Here is a 14,561-nt window from a genome sequence, read left to right on the forward strand (position 1 = left end):
TTATAAGGGTAAAAGGTAAAACTGAGAACTGCCAAATATAAACAACAAAACTGAATGCTTTGCAAACAGCACTGATTCAATCACATTATGAGGCAAAATGAACAGTGGCACAGAGTAAAACAAACAAACAAACAAACAAAAAAATCCCTCAAGTCAAAATTTCAGTATTAAAAAAAAAAAATATATATATATATATATATATATATATATATATATATATATATATATATATATATATATATAAAGTATTCATGCATGCATAGCATGTGTTCAGAAACTGAACATCTGAAAGGCTACCAAAACTTCATTATATATTTTTCATGCATATTTACAAGAGAAAAACATACCAACGGACATTGAAAAACTGGAAAAGAGACACGTCAGAGATGTAAAACTTCCGTGCTAGCGAGTGACTGTGACAATTTATAAACAAACATGGCTGCCAGGTTTGCTTCTTTAAAAGTGGAAAACTTTGAGAAAATTTTGGCTGCCAGGTCACTCTGTTGTGTGTAGTTATCGATGTTGATTTTAAAAGTAACTAAGTAAATTACACAGGGGAAAAAAAAAATATTCAGCTTGACTGTGCTAGCATTGGCCTTTGCTAATGCTACACTGGCTGGAAGGTAACTGCATTGCCACACTAACAGCAGTGAGTCATGTGTAAGCTCGCGTTGGCCTTTGAGCATGCTGATATGAAGAGAGTCTGTATGTATAATAATAATAATAATAATAATAATTGTAGGAGCCATTTTTATTTTGTCTTGGCATTTTGGGTTGATATTTGTTTTTTTGGAATTGTGACACCTGCTGGCGGAAATTTGTACCTGTACCTTGGAATTGGTTAACCTGTCTGGTGGTTCACCTGGCTTAATTGGCTCAGGTGAATAATCAGGCTACAGCGTTTTTAAAACAAAGAGCTCTCGTTGAGCATTCAGCTTTGGGGCTTTTGGAAAGGAACAAAGACACGCCAGCAGGCAAATGATTTTCAATATCGCATATTTATTTATGTTGTTTACTTGACGGTTTTGCTTTTGGAAACTTTGGACTTTATGTTTAATTATGGAATTTGGAACCGGGAAGAATCTTTAGTTTATTGGAACATTGGAATAAACCGTTTTGTCAAACAATTGAAAACCCTTTGGCGTGTAGATGTAAGTGCTTAAAAGAAGACACTAAATAATTTGAAAATCAGCTTGCGTTTGGACTGGAACTTGGATTCATTTGCGTTTGGAACTTGTGGAAGACCTTGTTTGGATTTATTAATTGACCTCAGCAGAATTGGACTGCAAACATTTCACTATCGTTTGGATATTCCCCACAAAGAAAAAGACTGCAATCATCGCTTGCACTGGTGGAGTGAGTATAAAATAAAAAGGCACTGCACATTACAGCGGGCCACCGCGCTCGCAAAGACAATTTGCGCTTTAAGTTTGGAACTTTGCCATTTTTGTTTCGGGATTTACATAGCCTACTTTACAGAAACAGTGAACTGATTTAGAACCTTTTTGGAGTTGATCATAACGTGGATACCTTTTTTGAGTTTGTATTGAAAATGGAAGAGAACGTAGAAGAGGAACAAAACATAGAGGAAGAACAGAACTTACAAGAGCAACAGAACATGGAAGATGAAAAGAAACTTTTACAGTTAATTGCCAGCCGTAGGGGAAAACTTGGATACTTGACAAGGAAAAGAAACGAGATTGACGCTTTAATTAGAGTAGAGTGGGGGAAAAAGCCCCCCTTAAGGAAAATTCAGTTTTTCTCCAAGTTGAAATGAACCATGTGTTTAGTTTTAATCATAGTTTTTGACAACAGTGACATGAACAATAATGCCACCTAAAGTTTGCCTAAAGTTAATACTTAATTTTTTTTTTTAACAAAAACAAACATTGTGCCAAGGGGGCCTTTTACCCCCCCCCCCCCCCCCCCCCCCCCCCAGTGGGGTAAAAGGCCCCCTGAGGTGGGGCAATAGGCCCCCTCACTCAAAAAAAGCTGTTTGGATAGCAAAAGTGTTTACTTAAGCCTATAATGTGAAAGAAACAAGAAAATAACCCTGAATTAATGAATAGATGCATTATTTTATTATATTTTGCATTTTAATTTCATTTTTTTTTAAATTTCAATTATTTTTAATATTAAGTTCAAATTACTTGCTTTACTCAACCAGGTAAGCAAGATGTTATTAAAAACTATGTATCTGCTATTCAGAAATGTATGAAATACAGTAATTATGATAAAAGGAAACAATGCCCCCTGGGGGCCATTTACCCCGCCATTAAGGGGGCGTTTTACTCCACAGACTACACTTTTACAAAAAAGGGTCTTACTTTCAAAATGTGATTCAACTTTTTATACCTAATGTATTTTTTAACGTACTGACTTGTCTACTCATACCACATACACAGCTGTGATATCTGATGAAATAGCAGCTATCTAAATACAGTTTTACTGATATCTGAAAATTATATCACTTACCATGAAATTTGATTTCTCTCCGCTGTGTTGCTGATATGCGATCCACAGTGGATATTTGTATATCCCCATTGTCAAGCCAGTCCATAGCAACAATAGAAATGTAACTTTGCGCCATCTGGGGGTTATTTTGGGTAAAACAGGCCGGGGGCGTATTACCCCACTCTACCCTATGGCTGGAGAAAACAAGGCAACTGTTCTAAAGCAAAGTGATTTTTTTGAAAGATCCTTTAATGAGTTTAAAGAATTGTAAGCCAATGTACAGAGTTTGATGAAGGAAGAATATGAAAGAGCCGCTGATCAAGCTGATTGGTTTAACCCGAAGTTAACTAATTTCAGTACATTTCTAGATGATGTTACTAAATGGGTAATGAGCAGTGATGAAGTGCAGGGGGAAGAAGATCTGGTAGACCCAGGAGACAGTGTATCTCAAACTGGCCAAAATGCAAAGAGCAAAGCCCCTAGCAAGCATGGCTCAAGTAGTATGCATAGCGCTGCATTCAGACAGTCTAACGCGCATGTGATGGCTGAAGCAGACTGCGCAGCATTGGAAGCAAAACGCAAAACGTTGAATGAAAAATTGGAACTGGATGTTGAGGAGGCCAGGTTAAAGGCATGTAAAGAAAGACTTGCCATGGACTCCGAGCTGGCTGCCGCACAAGCAAAAGCAAAGGTGTTGCATGAGGCGGAGGAAAGACGCTCACTGATTGGTGCCTATCAATAGTCTGGCTAACACGACTTCAAAGCTCTGCAAGCATTTGGTCTGGCAAAGATATTAAGCCCAACCGTTTCCCAAAGGTGTGGTTGACTCGCCTCCCTGAAATGCCTCAGTTTGCTACTGGTCGAAGCCAGAAAAGGCTGTGACGAAGCTTAAACCAATCACATCACTCTTTCCTCTGACGTATGTGATGTGACAGAAACTGCTTGAGTAACAGGAAGAAGATAAATACCTCCAGGGCTGCTCTTTGCTCAGTTTTCAATGAGAACTTCCCATTGAATGCTTTCAATACAGCATCTACCGCTGTGTCAAAGGCTTGCCGCTGCTCCATGTTCGTAATGTTTCTAGTGAATGAAGCGCTTCCGGCATAGATTCTGTAAACAATCTATGGCTTCCGGTCACAGTTCTACTACGTCAGTGCCTTGAACATGCCTCTACCCAGGGCCGTTGGAGATGCTCAAAGTTGATTGGCTCCCAATTTTTCGGGAGCTTGGAAGAGCTGTAGATAGCTTGCCTTGCCAGACTAAGCTCACAACAGGCCCTCGTGTTGCATCACACTTAGGATGGGCGGGCCCAGGCTAGCCTATCAATACAACACACCGACCGAATATAAAATCCCCATGACAGCGCAGAGGCCGGTGAAACCACCAGTGCAGACTCCAATGTCTCCGCAAAGACAAACACCTCAAGTACAACAGCCTGTTCCTGCTGCTGAGGGCAACAAACAAATTACTGACGTTTTGAAAAAACAAACGGAAATAACTGAATTACTAGTCAAACAACAAACACTGTCTATGTTGCCAGATAGGGATGTGCCAATTTTTGATGGTGATCCACTTGAATATAAGACGTTCATCAAGGCATTTGAACAGTGTGTAGAAAGGCGCACAACTAGTTTGTCTGATTGTCTTTATTACCTCCAGCAATATACCAAGGGCCAACCAAAAGACCTTGTGAGCAGTCTTTTGCACATGGACCCAAATGTAGGCTTCAGAGAATCAAAAAGGCAACTTGAGATACAGTTTGGAAACCGCTACAAAATAGCATCTGCTTTCATGTCTAAAGCATTAAATTGGCCAGTCATAAAACCTGAAGATGGCAATGGGCTGAGGTCATATGCCTTGTCTCGTCTCATCTTCTTCTGCTTATCCGGGACCGGGTCGCGGAGGCAGCAGTCTAAGCATGGAAGCCCAAACTTCCCTTTCCCCAGACACCTCGGCCAGCTCCTCGGGAAGAACACCGAGGCGTTCCCAGGCTAGCCGAGAGACATAGTCCCTCCAGTGTGTCCTGGGTCTTCCCCGGGGCCTCCTCCTGGGGGGACATGCCTGGAACACCTCCCCAGGGAGGCGTCCAGGAGGCATCCGAAAAAGATGCCCGAGCCACCTCAGCTGATTCCTCTCGATGTGGAGGAGCAGCGGCTCTACTCCGAGCTCCTCCCGAGTGACTGTGCTTCTCACCCTATCTCTAAGGGAGCGCCCAGCCACCCTGCGAAGGAAACTTGTTTCGGCCGCTTGTATCCGCGATCTTGTTCTTTGTCATTACCCAAAGCTCATGACCATAAGTGAGAGTCGGAACGTAGATCGACCGGTAAATTGAGAGCTTCGCCTTTTGGCTCAGCTCCTTCTTCACCATGACGGACCGGTAAAGCGACTGCATCACTGCGGAGGCTGCACCGATCCGCCTGTCAATCTCACGCTCCATCCTTCCCTCACTCGTGAACAAGATCCTGAGATACTTAAACTCCTCCACTTGAGGCAGGACTTCTCCACCAACCTGGAGAGGGCAAGCCACCCTTTTCCGGTCGAGAGCCATGGCCTCGGACTTGGAGGTGCTGATTCTCATCCCAGCCACTTCACACTCGACTGCAAACCGCCCCAGTGCATGCTGAAGGTCCTGGCTTAAAGAAGCCAACAGGACAACATCATCCGCAAAAAGCAGAGATGAAATCCTGTGGTTCCCAAACAGGATTCCTTCCGGCCCCTGGCTGTGCCTAGAAATTCTGTCCATAAAAATTATGAACAGAACCGGTGACAAAGGGCAGCCCTGCCAGAGTCCAACATGCACTGGGAATAGGTCTGACTTACTGCCGGCAATGCGAACCAGACTCCTGCTCCGTTCGTACAGGGACCGGACAGCCCTTAGCAAAGAGCCCCGAACCCCATACTCCCGAAGCACCCCCCACAGAATACCACGGGGGACACGGTCGAATGCCTTCTCCAGATCCACAAAGCACATGTGGACTGGTTGGGCAAACTCTCATGAACCCTCGAGCACCCTATGAAGGGTATAAAGCTGGTCCAGTGTTCCGCGACCAGGACAAAAACCGCATTGTTCCTCCTGGATCCGAGGTTCGACTATTGGTTGAATTCTCCTCTGCAGTACCCTGGAGTAAACTTTCCCTGGGAGGCTGAGAAGTGTGATTCCCCTATAATTGGAGCACACTCTCCGGTCCCCTTTCTTAAAAAGAGGGACCACCACCCCAGTCTGCCACTCCAGAGGCACTGTCCCCGACCGCCACGCGATGTTGCAGAGGCATGTCAACCAAGACAGCCCCACAACATCCAGAGACTTGAGATACTCAGGGTGGATCTCATCCACCCCCGGTGCCTTGCCACCGAGGAGCTTGCAAACCACCTCAGTGACTTCGGCTTGGGTAATGGACGAGTCCACCTCTGAGTCATCAGCCTCAGTCTCCTCAGTGGAAGACATGATGGTGGGATTGAGGAGATCCTCAAAGTATTCCTTCCACCGCCCGACAATGTCCCCAGTCGAGGTCAACAGCTCCCCACCCGCACTGTAAACAGTGTTGGCAGAGTACTGCTTCCCCCTCCTGAGGCGCCGGACGGTTTGCCAGAATTTCTTCGAGGCCGACCGATGGTCCTTCTCCATGGCCTCCCCTAACTCCTCCCAGTTCCGAGTTTTTGCCTCCGCAACTGCCCGAGCTGCAGCACGCCTGGCCTGCCGATACCCGTCAGCTGCCTCAGGAGTCCCAGAGGTCAACATGGCCCAATAGGACTCCTTCTTCAGCTTGACGGCATCCCTTACTTCCGGTGTCCACCACCGGGTTCGGGGATTGCCGCCACGACAGGCACCGGAGACCTTGAGGCCACAGCTCCGAACAGCTGCGTCCACAATGGAGGTAGAGAACATGGTCCACTCAGACTCAATGTCCCCCGCCTCCCTCGGAAGCTGGGAAAAGCTCTCCCGGAGGTGGGCGTTAAAGACCTCCCCAACAGAGTGTTCGGCCAGACGTTCCCAGCAGACCCTCACCATACGTTTGGGCCTGCCAGGTCTGTCCAGCTTCCTCCTCCGCCAGCGGATCCAACTCACCACCAGGTGGTGATCAGTTGACAGCTCAGCCCCTCTCTTCACCCGAGTGTCCAAGACATAGGGCCAGAGATCAGATGAAACGACTACAAAGTCGATCATCGACCTCCGACCTAAGGTGTCCTGGTGCCACGTGCACTTATGGACACCCCTATGCTCGAACATGGTGTTCGTTATGGACAAACCGTGACTAGCACAGAAGTCCAATAACAAAACATCATTCGGGTTCAGATCGGGGAGGCCGTTCCTCCTAACCACACCCCTCCAGGTGTCACTGTCGTCGCCCACGTGAGCATTGAAGTCCCCCAGTAGCACAATGGAGTCCCCAGTCTGAGTACCCCTCAGTACCTCTCCCAGGGACTCCAAGAAGGCCGGATACTCTATACTGCTATTTGCCCCGTAGGCACAAACAACAACAAGAGCCCTCTCCCCAATCCGAAGGCGCAGAGAGGTGACCCTCTCGTTCACTGGGGTAAACTCCAACACCTGGCGGCTGAGCTGGGGAGCTATAAGCAAGCCCACACCAGCCTGCCGCCGCTCACCACGGGCGACTCCAGAGAAGTGGAAAGTCCAGCCCCTCTCGAGGAGCTGGGTTCCAGAGCCCAAGCTGTGCATGGAGGTGAGCCCGACTATCTCTAGCCGGTACCTCTCAACCTCCCGCACAAGCTCAGGCTCTTTCCCCCCCAGCGAAGTGACATTCCATGTCCCAACAGCCAGCCGCTGTGTCCGGGGATCAGGTCGTCGAGGCCCCTGCCTTCGACTGCCACCCAATCCACACTGCACCAATCCCCTACTGTTACCTCTGTGGGTGGTGAACCCACAGGAGGTCAGGCCCACGTCACCTCTTCGGGCTGAGCCCGGCCGGGCCCCATGGGCAAAGGCCCGGCCACCAAGCGTTCGCATACGAGCCCCAACCCCGGGCCTGGCTCCAGGGTGGGGCCCCGGCTGCGTCATACCAGGTGACGTCACGGTCCTTGCTTTTTTCTCCATAGGGGTTTTTGGTGAACTGCTCTTGGTCTGGCCTGTCACCTAGGACCTGTCTGCCTTGGGAAACCCTGACAGGGGCATAATGCTCCCGACAACATAGCTCCTAGGATCATTCAAGCACACAAACCCCTCCACCACAATAAGGTGGCAGTTCTAGGAGGGGGAGGTCGTATGCTCTGTTTTTAAATAGCTGCTACCACACCATGAAGGACATTGACAGCCTAAAGGAACTGCAGAACTCCACCAACCTCAGACAATTAGTGTCTAAACTTCCCTACAGACTGAGAGACAAGTGGCGTGGGCATGTATGTGCATTGCATGACAAAGATCAACAAGTGGCATACAAAGACTTGGTGGACTTCATTGACAAACAGTGTAGGGCAATGCTTGACCCAGTTTGTGGAGACATCAGTAGCACCGTGGATGCTAAAAGGGCCCTTAAAACAAAACAAACTGTGGCCAGTAAATCCAATGCCAGATCCAGCTTTGCAACCACAGTTGATCATGTACCTGCCAACGACAATGACACATCTGGACATAAACAAAAAACAAACAAGAGTGCATTTGACAAACCATGTTTATTCTGTGGAAAGAACCATACATTTGAAAACTGTCAGCTGTTTACAAGAAAACAAAACAATGAAAGAATTCAATTCTTAAAAATGAATGGAATGTGCTTCGGGCGCCTGGAAAAGGGACACATGAGCAAGATGTGCACCAACAGAATGACTTGTGACAAATGTTCATTATCTCACCCAACTGTCTTGCATATTCACACAGGAAAGCCAAAGGATGACGGACAAGCTGATCATGCCTTACCTGCAACAAGTGCTCTGGTGTCTGTGAGAGAAGACCACCTGCAGGACAGTGAGTCACAATGCACCCTAGCCGTTGTCCCTGTAAAGGTGAAAGTTGTCAATTCAGACCAATTCGTACATACTTATGCCTTTTTAGATCCCGGTAGCTCCTCCACGTTCTGTACCGAGTCCCTGAAAGGAAAGTTAAACACTAGTGGAAAAAACTGCACAATTTTACTGCGAACAATGGGACAGGAGAAGCCTGTCAGCAGTAGTGTAGTCACTGGCCTGGAGGTCAGTAGCATGGAGGGCAACAAGTTTCACAGACTCCCAGATGTTTACACACAACCAAAATTGCCAGTATTAAAACAACACATACCCAAACAGGAGTCAATACAGAAATGGAAATACCTAAAGGAGGTCAAACTGCCACAACTGGATGCGCAAATAGAATTGTTAATTGGAACAAATGCTGCCAAACTTATGGAACCCTGGAAAGTCATTAACAGTAGAGGTAGTGGGCCGTAGGCTGTTAAGACCCCCTTAGGCTGTGTCCTCAATGGACTCATGCAAGAAAGCACATGTGACCTCAAAGACAGCCATGCATGCGCAGCGGTAGTAAATCGCATTTCAGTGGCTAATCTGAACGAGTTGTTGATAAAACAATACCATCACGATTTCCCAGAGAAACAATCTGAGGAGAAAACAGGAATGTCAATAGCGGACAAACAATTCATGTCAGTTATGGAAAATTGAAAAGAATGGAAAAATGGTCACTACTACTTACCTTTACCCTTGAAGGAGGAGAATGTAAACATGCCAAATAACTACCAGCAGGCACAGCAACACGTTCTTTCCCTAAAAAGAAAATTAGAAAGAAATGCAGAATATCATTCCGAATACACAGCCTTCCTACAGGGAGTGATTGAAAGTGGCTATGCAGAAATGGTACCAGATGATGAGCTAAACATGGAAAATGGAACAGTCTGGTTTATTCCACACCATGCTGTACACCAGTGGTTCTCAAACTTTTTATACTCTGTACCACCTGAGAAAATATTGAGCTCTCTGAGTACCACCATGATGACCAACATTATAATATAGCAGCATAGGCCTTCCCTATTAGCTTCAGCCACACAGGAGAGATGTTTATTCCTTATTATGGTTATTTATTGATAGCTGTTAACACCGAATCAGACATTTACAACTCTGTCCAACAATTCTCACATACTCCTACATACACAGTGCAATACACACTCAAATTGCAACTGAATGAAAATGGCACAGAGCCATACAGTACATATTCGACCTCTACAAAATTATGCTCCTAATCTGGCCCACAAATAACACAAACATCGTCTTTTTTTCTCAGCAGAAGATATGTGAAACATCAAACATCTCAGCACAAAAAAAGGAAAAAAAAAAAGAATCCTGAAGACTTGCATTGCCACAAAAATGTAAAAGCCAGACATAATTTTTCACATTCTCACACGTAGCTACACATTTCTTTTGAAACGTTGTATTTATTATGCACTGTATGTTTCAGGGTTTTTTTTTTTAGCTGAAAATGTTAATGCGAAAATATGACTTTCCCCCGCGTACCACCAGAGAGTGCTCGCGTACCACCAGTGGTACGCGTACCACAGTTTGAGAACCACTGCTGTACACCATCCTAAAAAGGGCACTCTGCAAGTAGTTTTTGACTGCTCAGCATCCTTTCAAGGAACATCTTTGAATAGTGCACTCATTCAAGGCCCAAACCTCACCAGCAATCTGGTGGGTGTTCTCCTGCATTTCCGCCAAGAGCCAGTAGCATTAATGGCGGACATAGAGAGCATGTTCCACCAGGTGAGGGTAGCTGAGAAACATGTCAACCTCTTGCGCTTTCTCTGGTGGCCAAATGGTGACACAAGTCAGCCACTCAGACAGTACAGAATGACCGTGCACATACTGTATTTGGTGCAACATCTTCACCAAGCTGTGCCAGTTTCGCACTTAGACAAACAGCAGAGGACTTCAAAGATCTCTTCTCTGTTGAAGCAATGGAAACGATAAAGTCTAATTTTTATGTCAATGGCTGCTTAAAATCATTGGCAACTGAGAATGAGGCAATGTCATTGTACAAGGAACTTGAAACTGCATGTGCAATGGGAGGCTTTCGCTTACACAAATGGCTATGCAATAACAGAAATGTTCTTATGTCCATCCCACAGGCTGACAGAGCAAAACAAGTGAAAGATCTTGACTTGGAAAGTAGCGAATTGCCTGTGGAGAGAACTCTTGGAATTCAGTGGCATGTGGAAAAGGATAAACTTACCTTTGATGTGAGCCTAAAGAATCAGCCACGCACAAGAAGAGGTATACTGTCTGTGATAGCATCTGTCTATGATCCTCTTGGTTTCATCTGCCCATTTGTCCTTACAGCTAAAAACATCCTGCAGGACCTATGCAAACAAAACCATGCCTGGGATAAAGACCTACCAGCGCACCATGTGCAGATGTGGCAGGAATGGCTGACTGGACTGAGGCACATTGGAGAGCTTGTGGTTGCCAGGTGTATGAAGCCCGAGCACTTCGGTCAGGTAACATCTGCACAATTACACCACTTCAGTGATGCTTCAGAGAGTGGATATGGTTGTGTTTCCTACCTGCATCTTGAGAATGCAAAACAGGAAGTGCACATCTCCTTTGTAATGGGCAAGTCACGTGTAGCACCCCTGAAGCAAATGACCATGCCAAGACTGGAGCTTACTGCAGCAGTGCTCGCAGTTCGAATAGACAAGCTCATCAGAACAGAGTTACAGCTCACACTAGAAAGTTCAGTCTTCTGGACTGATAGCACAGCAGTGCTAAAATGCATAAGAAATGAAAACAAACGATTCAAAACATTTATGGCCAATAGGGTGCACACAATAAGAGAAATGACAGAAGTCAAACAGTGGAGATACATTGAGACAAAACTTAACCCAGCAGACTGTGCATCTCGTGGGTGTAAAGCCAGTGCACTTACCCAGTCCACCACATGGCTAAGTGGCCCACACTTTCTCAGACAACAAGAGTCTGAATGGCCAAAGTCTGACATTGACCCACAAACATGTGACGATGGTGATGCTGAAGTGAAGAGAGATGTTGTTGTCATGGCAACCACAACAGACCAGAACCCAACCCACAACTTCATACAGTACCATTCAAACTGGAGTAAGCTCATTAGAGCAGTGGTATGGATGCTCAGACTGAAAACAGTGCTCTTGAACCTAAGTCGAAAAAGAAGAGAGATGCTGAATGTTGATTCTGATGACAAGAAACCATGGAAAATGAAGGAAAAAATGAAACAAAATGTACGAACACACAACTTACCTTGGATGAGCTAAAGGCTGCAGAACATGCCATCATTCAATTTGCTCAGAGTGAAAGTTACCCAGAGGAAATGGAAACCTTGAAGAAGGGCATCACACATGTTAGCCATCATAGCACAATTCGCAAGCTGGACCCTTTCATACAGGATGGACTTCTCCATACTGGAGGAAGACTGAACAGAATGGCTATTCCTGAAGATCAAAAACACCCTGTGATTCTTCCCAAACACCACCATGTGTCCAAACTTGTGCTTAGACATATACATGAACAGCTAGGCCACAGTGGAAGAAACCACATGTTGTCCAAACTGTGACAAAAATACTGGATTCCAGCAGCAAATGCTCATGTGAGAAAAATATGCTCAGAATGTTTCCTGTGCCAGCGCAATCATTCCAACTTGGGACAGCAAAAAATGGCAGATCTTCCCAAAGAAAGAGTCAAGCCAAACTTGCCCCCATTCACCTTTGTTGGAGCAGACTTCTTTGGCCCAATAATTGTAAAGAAGGGTTGCAGTGATGTTAAAAGATATGGCGTAATCTTTACATGTCTGACTACTAGAGCAGTACATCTAGAAATTGCCAATTCCATGGACACAGATTCATGCATTAATGCAATACGACGATTCATAAGCCGACGTGGACAAGTGAAACAAATCAGATCCGACAATGGCACAAACTTGACATCAGCTGACAAAGAACTAAAGAATGCCATTAAAGAATGGAACCAAAGCAACAAACTGCAAGTTGCCTTGCAACAAAAGGGAATAGAGTGGACTTACAACCCTCCTGCTGCTTCACACTTTGGGGGTGTGTGGGAACGCCTCATAAAACAGATCAAACTCATTCTCTTGGCCATAACCAAACAACAAACATTAGATGATGAATTATTACATACTTTCATCTGTGAGGTAGAAGCCATTCTCAATAGCTGCCCACTTACCACAGTGTCTGATAGCCCCACTGATCTCGAACCTCTTACACCTAACCACTTTTTGCTGCTTAAAGGTCAACCTTTGCTACCCCCAGGTTTATTTGACAAGACAGATGTGTACAGTAAGAAAAGATGGAAACAAGTGCAATATTTGGCAGATTTATTTTGGAAAAGATGGGTTAGAGAGTACCTCCCCACTTTACAAGAACGACAAAAATGGTTTACAACAAAGAGAAATTATGTATGTGGAGATATTGTTTTGATTGCAGATCCCAATGCACCAAGGGGATCCTGGATGTTGGGTAAGGTCATTGATGCTCATAAGGATTCAAAAGGTATTGTTCGTAGTGTAACCTTAAAACTAGAACAAGTGTCATTGATTGTCCCATCTCAAAGATTTGTTTATTGTTGGAGAGTGACATGTAAATATGTAAATAGATGTGTGATGGGGAATGGTGATTTGTACATACTTTAATGGATATGCTTGTGTCATGTGTGTGAGTTCACAGGTACATTACCTCATAATGGACTATGCCTCAAACAAGGAGCTTGCGTGCGCACATGCTTACACAAACACAGATCCTGCAATGTGCACACACAAGCGTACACAAATAAGGACCTGGCAATCTACAACGTGCACACACAAGCGCACACAAACACTGCATCACAACATATTGCGCACACACAAACAAAATGGACTCTTGCATGAGCAATGCCTGTAATGGCAAATGGACTTTATGGACTCTTACATGAGCAATACCTGCAATGGCAAATGAACTTTATGGACTGAATCTTGAAATCAATGATTGTTAAAAAAAAAAAAAAAACTTTGTACAACTTTGATGTTTATTGTGAATGATTGAATTGAATTGTATATGGCTCCATATTTTATTTGGTTTGTTATTGTACCTGTCCTTAGCCAGTAGCAATAAGGGGGGGTGATGTGTAGGAGCCATTTTTATTTTGTCTTGGCATTTTGGGTTATTTGTTTTTTTGGAATTGTGACACCTGCTGGCGGAAATTTGTACCTGTACCTTGGAATTGGTTAACCTGTCTGGTGGTTCACCTGGCTTAATTGGCTCAGGTGAATAATCAGGCTACAGCGTTTTTAAAACAAAGAGCTCTCGTTGATCATTCAGCTTTGGGGTTTTTGGAAAGGAACAAAGACACGCCAGCAGGCAAATGATTTTCAATATCGCATATTTATGTTTACTTGACGGTTTTGCTTTTGGAAACTTTGGGCTTTGTTTAATTATGGAATTTGGAACCGGGAAGAATTTTGAGTTTATTGGAACATGGAATAAACCGTTTTGTCAAACAATTGAAAACCCTTTGGCGTGTAGATGTAAGTGCTTAAAAGAAGACACTAAAATAATAATAATAATAATAATTAAAGCCGCAAGCGGCCTCGACGGGCCCTCGCGCCAGCGGCCAAGGGGGGCGGGGGCATGCGTCCCCGCGAAAAACCTTCCACAGCTTCTTCGGCAAGAGACATTACTCCCGCAATGGCGACAAAGAACAGAATTGGACACATGGCAACGATAGGGTCTCGCACTGTACGGTGCTCGGGCCCTAATAATAATAGCGCCCTAATAAGGGTCTTGTAAAGAGTTTGCTTGCCAAGTTTGACAAATCAGAAGCTGCAATATCATTTCTGCCATAACCAGCACCCCCAGGGGCGAAAGTGCACAAAATTAGGCGTACATGTCAGGTGAGCTATGAAGAGTTTGCATATGAAGTTTGATGACAATTGAGTAAATAGAAGATGAGATATAGATTTTTGAAGAATAAAATTTTTGGTTTTTCCCATGTCAGTAGGTGGCGCTATGCTGTACATGAGCGATTATGAGTTGGAAAAATAAGTGTCTACAACAGCAACGCACTATCACAAGGAAGTGGTGTGAAGGAAAAGCATTATGGAATTATTTACCAAAAACCCGTTTTGGAGCAATTGCGTCGGCCAAAAACAGCGC

At 44.9% G+C, this 14,561-nt stretch overlaps 1 protein-coding gene across 2 annotated transcripts in view; it reads left to right on the forward strand.

The window, feature by feature from the left end:
• The window catches only part of LOC132881998 (uncharacterized), a 90,575-nt gene extending 76,702 nt beyond the window's left edge, over positions 1 to 13,873 (forward strand). The window contains exons 2-4 of one of the 2 annotated variants that reach the window (XM_060915141.1): positions 8,285 to 8,371; positions 10,515 to 10,625; positions 10,726 to 13,873. In XM_060915141.1, the coding sequence (XP_060771124.1) occupies positions 12,071 to 13,063 (993 nt within the window). In that variant the 5' untranslated portion in view covers positions 8,285 to 8,371; positions 10,515 to 10,625; positions 10,726 to 12,070 and the 3' untranslated portion in view covers positions 13,064 to 13,873. The other variant, XM_060915142.1, reaches the window with a different exon arrangement.
• The last annotated feature ends 688 nt before the right edge of the window (positions 13,874 to 14,561 follow it).

This window comes from Neoarius graeffei, chromosome 2 (assembly GCF_027579695.1).
Source record: "Neoarius graeffei isolate fNeoGra1 chromosome 2, fNeoGra1.pri, whole genome shotgun sequence".
Classification (NCBI taxonomy): Eukaryota; Metazoa; Chordata; class Actinopteri; order Siluriformes; family Ariidae; genus Neoarius; species Neoarius graeffei.